This window comes from Solanum stenotomum, chromosome 2 (genome assembly GCF_019186545.1).
Source record: "Solanum stenotomum isolate F172 chromosome 2, ASM1918654v1, whole genome shotgun sequence".
NCBI classification, from domain to species: domain Eukaryota; kingdom Viridiplantae; phylum Streptophyta; class Magnoliopsida; order Solanales; family Solanaceae; genus Solanum; species Solanum stenotomum.
In genome coordinates this window covers 67,509,695-67,522,384 of record NC_064283.1, presented here as the reverse complement: position 1 = coordinate 67,522,384, position 12,690 = coordinate 67,509,695, and the positions used below count along the sequence as shown (strand labels likewise).

The window sequence follows — 12,690 nt, the reverse complement described above, 5'->3', positions numbered from 1 at the left end:
CGTCTACAGAGTTTTTATCAAAATCCTACGAAAATATATATGTGCATCGTGTTGTATCTTCTACTTCTTACTCTTACTAATAACAATAATACTAACAACGAACAATATATTCAGTGCACTTTCACAAAGTGGGGTTTGAGAGGGTAAAATATATGAAGATCTTGTCTTTATTCAGAGATGAGGTAGAAATCAAGTTATTTTTGATAGACTAGCGGCTAATGACAAAGAAAAATCTAGAAAAAAGACATAATAAAAGTATAAGAGACAATAAATAGAAATAAAAATAATAGGTAGTATAGTAGAACAATATTGTGATAAAATAGTACTATAATTGAACTATATGAAATTATAGATAGAAATAGAAATCGAGAAACAAAAAACTACAAAAATAGTCCTACAATCAACTACTTGTAACTTTGTAAGGGCAACAAGACAATGCACTTCTACCTATTAGTATGGACACACTTCTACCGCTACTAACATGTCTACCCTGATTTGTGTCCTCACCTTCCTATCATAATGTTTCAACAAAAAGAAAAAAAAATTAACTAAACCATACCGATACCAAAAGAAATCCAAGATAATGAGAATTTCTAAAAACCTTATTTTGATTATGTAAAATAAAATAATCAAAATTTGATATGATATAAAGTATATAAAATAATCGATCAAATCGTAACATTATTACCCTCTACCCTACATGTATCACGATACTATCTTCAATTATCTTTATTTCGTCTCTTTTTCTTTCTATATAATAGATACTCCATAGCAATGAAAAATCCACAAAAAGCAAGACTTGATTAGACATACAAGAAGAAACAGCAAAAATTAGAGGTAATTTTCTGCATTTTCTCGTTTTATGCCAAACACTATTAATTAATTATAATATTTTATACATCAGAAGGACTTGACCCAAATGGATAATCATTTTATTTAATAGATTTTTAGTCATTATTGCTTCTTTCTATATTTTGATTTATACTTACTTTAGAATTTAATTAATTTGAATTTGCAATAAGTAATCTCATTTTGGAATGTGGGCCTATTTTTAATACTTAAACTCAAAGCCTTTAATCAACGAGGAAAGAGCAATTACTACTCCCTCCGTTCCTATTTAGTTGTCCATTTTAGAAATGGCACACATATTAAGGCAACAATGATTAGATAGTGAAGTTACAATTTTATCCTTATAGTACAATTTACAATTCCAAAATAAATTTATTCAAGATAATTAATCAATGCTGGGAAGTTCATAAATTCATTTACTTTATTTATGACAACTTGTCACTTCAAAATTACAGCCACTTCTTTGAATTCAAGTGAAATAAATTGGAGGGAAATAACATGCACTTTAACAATTTTTTGTAACATTTAAAAATTTCCCACCAAAATATTTTGTTATAAAAAAATGTTTCAATGAAATGAGAAATCAAACAACCAATGGATACAAGACAAAATAAATCAAGTTCATGAATGGAATAGATTTAAATATTTTTGTTGAAGTGGATGATTCTTACGGTGTTGCATAATATATACCCGATCTCAATATTATTGTTGACTTCAATACTTTTTTACTTCAATAATTTTTGGATCTTCAATCAATATAAGTGAGCCTTCTACTTTGATAGGAGTATTAGTTGAAACTTCAACTTTATTTCTGTCCATTTTTTTAGTAAAAAAATTGTTCAAAATTTTTACTCATAAACTAACAAAATGCTTTATGGGTAACTTAAAGGACTGTGTAACTCCCCAAGCATAATAAATGTATTGTCTGGTTCCAAAAAGGATGAATTACAGCTTACTAAAAATTTTCAAGAAGTTTAAATAAGGATATAATAGAAAAATATTTGTTGTCCTTTCTTGATTTGTCAAAATGGACAACTAAATAGAGACAATTAAAAGAGGAAATATGGACAACGGACGGAGGGAGTAGTTAACTACAACTTATATTGGTTACTCATCATTAATTAGTTGTGTTCTTTTTGAAATGATGTACCACTACAATTTTAAATGTTTCTTTGGATATTTAATAATAGCTATGGTATCTAGCTATTGAAATTAAAAAGAATGTGTCTTTTTGTAGGAATTAGAGTTAAAAGAAAGAGAGATCGATGACACACTCCATTGAGATTACCTCAATAGATGATAACCAAACTCCATTGCTTCGTCAAACTGAAAAAAATAAGGTATTTCTCTCTCAATATTATATCAATTAGTTATTATTATTATTATTATTATTATTATTATTATTATTATTATTATTATTATTTCATTCGCCCACTTGTCTTTTGGCAATTAAATATAAAAATTTTAGACTCTTTCCTTTCATGTAATTTTAGGTCTATCTCATGATCCTAACTTATTCACTAACTATGGTTTTACACCTTTTGATTTTTTAAAAATTTGAGCCGGGTCTAAAGGGGTAAAGAAAATAGGTCGTGTGAAGTAAGTTTCAAAAGTCATGTTGACATTTTTAAAATAAATAAAAAACCAGTTTTAAGTTGTTTTTTTAATTTGTCTAGTAAATGAAAAAGGTAAATATGCATAATTTGTTAAACGATGAAGGTATATATGCACAACATATTTAAACACAAATATATCTAATTATCTAGACCACAAAATTGATTATATTAAAAGAATATATAAATGTTTGCATAATGCTTCTAATAAACATTTTAAAATGAGAAAATTGTGCATTATAGCAAACTATTAATTCAAAAAAAAAGGTTATAGCTATAGTTTCATTTAATTCTAATTTGTAACAAACACATTACCATTCTCGCCCCTCTCCCTTGAGTCATGTTCGACACTCTCATTCTCTCTCTCGCCTCTCTCACTTTTATACAAACTTAAATGTATAAATTGTGTTTATGTTTGTATAAAGCGAGAGAGACTGTATATGCAAATACAAATACATATATCTCCGTCATATACACTTATAATTATACTAATACAAATCTTCCCCTGCCCAGTTCTCTCTTCTCTCTCTCTCGCTTTATACAAACACAAATTATATAAATACAATGTACAATTTGTGCTTGTATAAAGCGAGAGAGAGATTTAATATACAAATACAAATGTTTTAACTTGATTCAATTGTATACAAATTCAAATTTTATGCAGATATACAAATACAATCATTGATACATATACATAAAAGTTACATATATACAATTATCTAACTGATATACATATACGATTCACCTCTTTTCACTCTTTGTCCTCTCTCGCTCGCCTCTCTGATCTCTCCCCTAATCTCGCTCGCCACAGCCTAACACAAAGAACATATACATATACAAACTTAATTTTAATATACACAGACGCCCAATTTATACGTAGTGTCGCGATTTATACAAATCAGATGCTCCATAACAAGCTATGTTTGCTATGGAGCGCATATAGTAAAACTGTAGCAATAAAGCGCTAATACAATTTTTATGTTTCATATTCCTTAAATTTACTCTTTTAAAATTAGTTACTCTCTTTCGTTACAGAAAGAAGAAGGGAGGAAAGTGGATAGTATAATCGAGATAAAGGAAACAAATGGTCAAGATCCATTAGGGTCGCAAACAAAGAAATGTGTAAATCAAATCTTTGATAAAATATTTAAGGATTTGAACAATTCATCTATTAAATCGTGTACGATATTCAAAGTAAATGTGGGACTACGTGAATCAAATCCAGCTGCTTATACGCCAAAGATGGTCTCTATTGGTCCTTACCATAGGAAAAATCCTCAACTTGATCCAATGGAAAAATACAAATTATTGTACCTACAACGGTTTCTTAAACGGAATGAGAGGCCTGATGTGGAAAGTTGTATTAGTGAATTGGAGAAACTGAAGGACGAAGCAATAAAGTGTTACGAAGATATAGAACACCTCGATTTTGAGGATAGTCATGATTTTTGCCGAATGTTGTTGCTTGATGGTTGTTTTGTGGTAGAGTTTATGCGAGAGCATTCTCTATGGTGTCCAAAAGGAGAAGACAGAATTATCGACTCTAATTATAGTTGCATGTATGATCAAATACTCCGAGATTTGTTATTACTAGAAAACCAACTACCTTTATTTGTCCTCAACCATCTTCAATGCATGACAAAGCAAGACGATGAATACCCATTTGTAGCTATGGCGATAATTTCATTTCGCAGGGTTGTTAACTTGGAATATATGTTGACCCTCAAACCTGCTGGAATGATAGATAATCATAATGTAGAAAATATAAAACATTTACTTCAAGCAGTACACATTGTTTCATGTTGTTCGAATGGCACCAAAGAATCAGAAGATGACATACCGTCATATACGATCATGCCAAATGCAACAGAGCTTTCTGAAGCTGGAGTTAGCTTTACAAAGGCAAAGGGTGTGACGAGTTTATTTGATATAAAGTTTGAGAAAGGATTGATGAATATTCCTCGTTTTCGAATCGTAGATGGTACGGAAACCATCCTGCGAAATCTCATTGCATATGAGCAACAATCATTTAATGTACAACCTAGATATTTCACTGATTATGCAGCTTTCATGGATCATCTCATTGACTCAGACAAAGATGTGAATTTGCTTCGCCAGAATGGAATAATAGAGAATTTCATAGGAGAGGACAAAGACGTGGCTAGCCTCTTCAACAAAATCGGAAATGGCCTCATGATTTCGTCTGATGACTTCTATTACAAAGAAGAATGCTTAAAAGCAGCTCAACATTGTAAAAAACCGTGGAACAGAATGAAGGCAAATTTGAAGCACAATTATTTTAGTAGTCCTTGGGTAGGAGCTTCAACTGTGGCAGCCATCATACTCCTCATACTTACAACTATACAGACTGTTTTAGCTTTCACAAGTTCCGTTAAGTAGTAATTGTCTCAATTGTAGTGTCTCCTCACATGAACTCCTTGCATGTAAGTTGCATGTGTACATGTTGATAAGCTTATGGGTTTTCATTAATTCTATTCCCTCGTTTGTATTTGAATGCTATTTTATCTTATTTCAAGTATCTATACATAATCTTAGAATGAAACAAGGTTTTTGTTTAGGACAAAGATCAAACTTGTGACCGTGCATAACCCACACATCATGCATTGCGCTCTTATCACTAAATTAAAATCCTTAAGATCCAATCTTTGAACTATACATACAACATTAATTTGGCAGTGTGAGTTCAATGGTAAAGGAGTTGTTTACGTCAAATCATACGAATTACCATATTTAATTAAGTGACAAATTAATATAAAAATACATATTAATTAGTCATGCTTAAGTAATAAAAGTACTATATAAAAAGGACATGTGTGATGTGTCATGAATTCATTAATTTTGTTTGAACATCGGATGTGAGCTATTTTTTTAATCTCACAAATGTGTTGGGTATTTTCTATGATTTCTTAATGTAATTAGGTTTTCCTTTTTTCTTAAAGGAAAACACAAAATTCAAATTTGGCTAGTCCTTTTTCTTGCAGAAAAGGTTTATGACTTTATAAATATAGAGACGCATTCCTTCAAATTTTACAGTATTCACAATATAGTCTTAGGGGCTTTGACAGTTTTGAGCAAGGGGAATTATGTGAGACACGAGTATTAATGTCTTTTTGTATTCCGAGTGAATTGTGTGAGGTTATTCCTCTTTATATTTTGTGCTCTTTTTTATATAGTGGATTGTCCATCTCCTCGTGTAGACGTAAGTCGATTGACCACCACATTAAATGTTTGTCTTTTGATATATTTTTCATTTGTCTTCTTATTCATGGTCTTTCGAGGTTTGTTTTATTAGCTTCTACATAACACCTAATTATTTTGGTCCAAACAAAATGCTCATATTTCATATTGCCGAGGCAAAGAACGACCTATTGAAAATATATTAATCAATTCATTTTTATGCAATATGCTCCTTTACATGTTTAGATATTCTTTTTTAACTTCTTCACATTCAAAATATTGTTTTACTTCTGTTGCACCAACAATTTTCATGAAAACTTCCTCAGACCTCTGTACTTATACCCAAAGATTGCTCCATGACCTCATATTTTCTCTTTAAAAACATAGATATTATCGAATGATCATACATAAGTTTAATGTGGTAGTTAACCACCGCACAAAGCATGAATAATTTACCTAGTTATTCATAAATTTACTTTCCTAATTGAAAGTGTATATTTGTTAATAACGCAATATTGGAGAAAAACCCTAAACCTTGCCGCCGTTAAACATTTTGGTCTTTTCTGATGGCCGCTGTGGCTGGGGGCCATTACCCTCCTGAGGATGGCATACTGGCAGCCAAAGTACCTACGTATGCTGACTCTTTGAGACATTATAAAGCTCATAGTAAGGCTTTACCCCTTAAACCAATTTCTTTTTTGCATGGTGAACCACAAGTAATATGGGAACAGGACGAAGTGAATCAGATGATCATAAATGAGAATCTTGAGTATGCAATCATTGGTAAGTTTTCGTATGGATGGCCTGATATACAAGACCTGTGTAGATTGATCCCTAAGCAGTGTGAACTTAAAAGGGATTGCAATATTGGTCTATAAAGCCATAGACATATATTAATCAGGGCTACTCTCCTGGAGGATTACGTACACCTGTTATCGAAACCGGCTTTCTACATCAATCAGCAAAATGGTTCATATCCAATGCGAACTCTCAAGTGGGATCCTATGTTCAATCCGGAGGAGGAAACATCGACTGCTATTGCGTGTATCTATTTTCCCTCGCTTCCCCCAATTTTTTTTGGAAAGGAAACAATTTTCTCCCTGGCTGCAGCAGTAGGTAAACCATTACAGGTAGATATGGCTACAAGAAATCAAACCAGACCTAGTTGTGTGAGAGCTAAAGTGGAGGTAGATCTGATGAAGGAATTTTCGAAACACATTAAGATTGAGATGCGAAAACAGAGTAGGGAGGTGATTGACAAATGGATCAAAATAAGGTATGACTATGTCCCAAAATACTGTAAGACATGCATGATTCAGAGGCATAATAAAGAACACTGTTATGTGATACATTCGGAATTATATCTAAAAGAAAAGACAGGGCACAAAGAAGGGCAGACACATGAGGATATGAGGTTGAATTTTGAAGCTAGGGGGGCGAAGCTGCATATAAAGAACTTGTTGTACAAAAAGACAGGAAAGAGGGAGAGTTCGTGGAGAAAAAGTATAAAAAATGGGGAGGAGTAAGAAACAAACAGCAGGAACAGGTCTGGAGCAAAGTAGGCATCATAACTAGAAACAAATTTAATATGTTAAGAAAAGATGCACAAGATGACAAGGAGATGCAAGAGAAGGATGGCGTGAAGGAGGTAGTCCATAAGGAGGAGACAAAAGTTGATTCCCTTGGGGGACGTATGAGTGATAACATGGAGAAGAGACACAAGTCAAAAATGATGTCTGATGATACTAACCTGGTTGAGGTGGACAACATATCAAAAAGTGAAGACGAAAACACTAAATCAGGCAGGGTCTCTATTCATAATAAGGATAAAACACCGGAGAGGTCAAGCAAAGAGGATCAATCATTGGCTAACAATTATGGAGAAGAGAGACTCGATAAAGGAAACCAAAATAATGAGATTAGACAATTGTTTGGGACAAGTAATTTCTCTATGGGGGAGAACAACAAAGGGGAGACAAAACATAAAAAAGGACCAGACTTAATTGAAGATGGTGAAGATGTAATACAACATAGAAGAGAGACGAAAGAAGATGAGGACATGGAGTATAACATACAACAAAATAACAAAGTGGGCGATTTATCACCACAACATACCAACAGTCTGAAACATGGGGCGAGAAAAGGCAAACAAACATTACCTCTTCATGTGAAAACAAGGAGCAGTAAGGACAAGGCATCCAACAATGATCAATGATTGGAAAATTATCTTTTGAAATATTAGGACGGTTAATACTCAAAAATATTTTGAGAGGTTAATTGACCTAAATAAAAGATATCATTATGCATTTGTAACTTTGATAGAACCTTTTCAAGATCCATCAGATTTAGATCATTTTAGGAGGAAACTAGGCTTTGATAATGCAGGTGTAAATTGTTCGGGGGAAATTTGGTATTTTTGGAGATCGGAATGGGAAGGAATCAACATTCTAGATACTGTGCAACAAGTCACCATTAGATTCAAAATTGACAGCAAGTTTTTCCTTATTTCTGCCGTGTATGCTAGATGCAATGCTTTGGAAAGACTTGAACTTTGGGAAGAGTTAGAAAGTATTACCGATAGGGATCGATGGCCATGGATTATTGGGGGCGAATTTAATGTTATATTAAATGAAGAGGAGAAACTTAGAGTGCTTCCTTTTACTCAGCATGAGGCCATAGATTTTGTATCATTCATCTGTATGTGTGCTTTATCAGAAGTACAAACGATTGGAAGCAAATTTACTTGGTGGAATGGGCAGATTGAAGAGGAGTGTATTTTAAAAAGGCTTGACAGGATCTTGGTGAACCAGGTATTTGTAGAAGTGTTTCCATCGTCAAAGATACACCATTTGATTAGACAGGGTTCAGATCATGTACCTTTGCATATGATATGTAATTAGGATGAGGAGATCACAATCAAGCCTTTTCGATTTCTTAATTTTTGGAGACACCACAAAAATTTCAAGAAGATTGTGGAAGAGAACTGGAAGAAAGATTTTTGTAGGGAATCTGTTTATAGAATTCCAAGCAAAGATGAAAAAAGTTAAAAGGGCCCTGGCTAGTTGGAGTAAAGAAGTTTTTGGCAATGTTTTTCAACAAATTGCCACTATTGAAGATGTCATAAAGGTAAAGGAAGCTCAACTGGAGATTCAACCTTCAGAAAGCAACAGAGCAGAGCTGCATAAAGTGGAGGCGGAATTAAAGTACTTGAGACTTGAAGAAGAGTTTTGGAGGCAAAAGGCGGGGATGAAATGGTTTTCAAAGGGTGATAAGAATACGAAGCTACATATTGCAGAGATTACAACAGAACAATGAGTCACTATAAAAACCAATGCTCACATTGGTCTAGAGCGGTGGAGTTTTTTCGAGACCAATTTAAAGAAAATAATTTTGTGGAAGATTATACAATGTTAGATCATATTCCAAGATATGTATCAGATGTGGAGAATGAGGAAATGTGTAGATTGTCTACCAAGGAGGAGGTAACAAAGGTGGTGTTTGAATTAAATTGGAGCAATGCATGTGGTCCTGAAGGATTCACAGGGCAAATTTATCAAGAATGTTGGGAGATAATAGGGGATGATATTACTAAAATGGTGTGTGCATTTTTTTGCGGACAAGATATGACTAAGTTCACCACTCACACTAATTTAGTACAACTGCCTAAGAAGGAGACAATGAAGAATTTTTCTGATTTACGTCCCATTAGTCTTAGTAATTTCATGAACAAAATCATATCCCGGGTGATTCATGAGAGAATGATCATGGTATTGGCAAATATTATTTCACCAACTCAATCAAGCTTTGTCAAGGGTAGAAGTATTACGGAGAATGTTTTGTTGGCAAAAGAGATAATTAGGGACATTAATAGAAGGAACAAAAATGTTAATGTGGTGGTAAAGCAGGATATGGCCAAGGCGTATGACAGGGTATCATAGGTTTTTCTTACTAAGGTGTTAAGAAAGTTTGGTTTTTCGAAAGTGTCACGCCCCAAGCTACCCCCGAGACGCGGACACGGGACCTAGGACCACAAGTGATCCCAAGCTAACCCTGCTGGCATGATCATAAGCATACTAAAGATAATAAACTGATGCGGAAGCTAAATCATAAATAAAAATGAAAAAATGGGGAATACCCATATACTATAACTGAGATAAACAAAAACTAATGAGTTTAATACAAAGAAGATATTAACTCAATACTAAGCTGAATCTAACTATGTCTGAAATAAGCCTCTAAACTGACTAGAAGTGCTGGGACATGCCCCAGCTAAGTCTAGAAAATCTGAAACTAAAAGACTGAGAGCAATAAAGATAAACATGTCACTAGTCCTCGAAGAATGAGGACTTACCACTAATGCTGCTGAACTGAAGAAATCGATCTAAGCGTGATCTGGATGCTGAGAACCTGAACCTATATCACGAGAAGATGTAGCGCACATATGCGTCAGTACTTGAAAGGTACTGAGCATGCAGGATAGAGTAAAGCTGAAATAAATATATAACTGAACAAAACATACTGAGCAATGAAATAATCTGAACATGATATAGATACTAAATACTGAGCTAACTGAATGCAATGACCAAATTTAAAACATGCTGAGACTGAATACTGACGGTACTGAAATATGGTCAATGCAATAGAGTCTGACTGAAATGTAGGAGCTACTAATAACCGACATAAAACCACGCGAGCTAAATGTGGAGTCCGATGTATACGCCCCATCGAGAGGACTCAATATACCCTGCCAGAGGTATAAAAGCATGCTGGCGTGATCACTAAACTGATATTGCCCATAGAGGGGACTTACACCTACGTGGCTCGTAGTTCTGGGACTATATGGGTACGCTGAACCCTAGTCCAACTCGGTATTATGCTACTCCTAATGAATTAAATGGTTAACTGGTTATGACTGAATTTCTGTAAATACTGGATAGCTCAAAACTGAACATGCAAACTGAGAATGCAACAATTAATCTGATAATGATGCATTAATAACTGAGGCATGTATAACTGAATAACTGAAATATCTGACCTAGCATGTGTAATTCAAGAACTAAAAAAAAATACATAGCTAGGGTTTTGAAATTCATACAATAAACTGAGCAATGACATGATAATCTGATTTGGAATATTTAAATAACTAATTCATGAAGATCTGTTGAAATTCTAGAAACCCTAGGTTTGTTCATAATCATGGAATTGAGAATCTGACTGAATTCTAGGGACCTAATGGGCGAAAGGAACCCACTAGTGAAATCCCACATACCTGGTGACGAATTCCACGGAGAAATCTTTCGATTTCGGGGCTAGAACTGATGGAACCTTGCTGCGTTCTTGAACTAGGGTTCTTGACATTTTTCTCCTCCCTTGCTTCTAATTTTCTAAGTTTTGATTAATGATTTTGACTAAGGTAAGTTCTAGTTATGTTTCTAGGCTTAAACTGACTAAAACCTCATGATTTGGGGTTTAAACGACGTATCTTAGAGGTTAAACGAAATAGGAAAAGACCAAAAGACCCCTGACTTAACTACTGTCGGAGTGACTGACGGACGGGACTGACGGGCCGTCATTCAATCGACGGTCCGTCGATTGGAGTCGTCGATCGACTCTGCCTGATAGGGCTTCACTGAAACAAGCATAACATTTTACTCGGAGGTCGGATTTTAGCAAACTCGGTGGCGTTGGAAAAAGGATTCAATTATCTATCATATCATAGGTCATGGGACACATAATGTCTTTTGTGCTAAGAGTTATGGCCATCTGAAGTTTACCTAATCACAATTTTCATCTAATTAGTTGGCTGCTACCCTCACCTACGGTCAGACCTACGGACCGTGCATCGAATGACGGTCCCTGCTGGTCAACCGTTAATCGGTACTGAAGCTGGGTTTTAGGGGCATCGATCCACGGACACGAACCACGGTCCGTGACTTGACCTACGGACTGTAGGTCCGGCCGTGGGTCAACACTTGACCGAATTTCTGACTGAGTTCTGGGGAATTTTGCTGACACGAACAACGGACTTGCAGGATGGACCGTGGGTCCTCCTACGGTCCGTGGTTGGTGCCCGTGAGTGCCACCTGCAACACAAGAAATCTGCAATCTTGTCTATTTTCGGATACGGGGTGTTACAGAAAGTAATGATTGATATGGTTTGGAGGATAATTTCAAATAATTGGTACTGAGTCCTTATAAATGGGAGGACACATGGTTTTTTTTAGTCTTCCCGAGGCCTTTAGATGGGTGGATCCTTTGGCCTGCATCTTCTCATGATGCAGACACATGTATTCAGGATCATCAATAGGAGTTTCGTTGATACATCCGAGAGTTCGAGTTAGCTATGGTGAGCCTCCAGGCTTCCGGAGGATTCCATTTACTTTTCAGTTATATCAGTTGTTAGGATATCGTGGGTCTTGTTCCGACTTCCATCTTTATCAGTTGGAGGCTTCATAGATAGTCAGTATAGTTGAGAAGTCTGTATTATTCATTTATTGTTATTAAATGTTTTAAAGACTTAAGTTGACTATTTTGGGGTGAGTTGAATATATTTTATTATTCAGAGTTTTCATTTGAGTTAAAGTTTGAATTTAAGTTTTATGAACTTTTATTTCAGTTTTTCAGCTTTGTATGCTTGAATCAGTTTTCCGCTTGTAGTCAGCCAGGACGAGGGTTCGCTTGGAGACCAACAATGGTCTTCGAGTGCCGGCCACGTCCAGGGTGTAGGCTCTGGTCGTGACAATATCTTTCCTTTAAATATATGATTTAAATTTCTCTTATTGGATGTATTTTAGAGGACCCAGTTCTTGAGCCCCTTCGTTTCAATTTGTTTTGAACGTAGACACAATTTACAGAGGCTACTAGAAGAGAAAGAAGAAGAATTTCATTTATGAGCTCAAAGGCTAACTTGTACAATCATATGAACATGTATTTATATTTGTTTCTGTAACTAACTATTGAAGAGTTAGTTATAACAACTTTTAAAGAGAAAAGACTATACTACCCTTAATCATCTTAACCACATTTTAAC

The 12,690-nt window shown here is 34.7% G+C and overlaps 1 protein-coding gene across 1 annotated transcript; it reads left to right on the top strand.

Moving 5' to 3' along the window:
- The first annotated feature begins 2,114 nt into the window (after positions 1-2,114).
- On the top strand, positions 2,115-4,862 carry LOC125856228 (putative UPF0481 protein At3g02645). Its single transcript, XM_049535765.1, has 3 exons — positions 2,115-2,189; positions 3,498-3,534; positions 3,616-4,862. The coding sequence occupies exons 1-3, from the start codon at positions 2,115-2,117 to the stop codon at positions 4,860-4,862; spliced, it is 1,359 nt and encodes a 452-aa protein (XP_049391722.1).
- Positions 4,863-12,690: the final 7,828 nt, after the last annotated feature.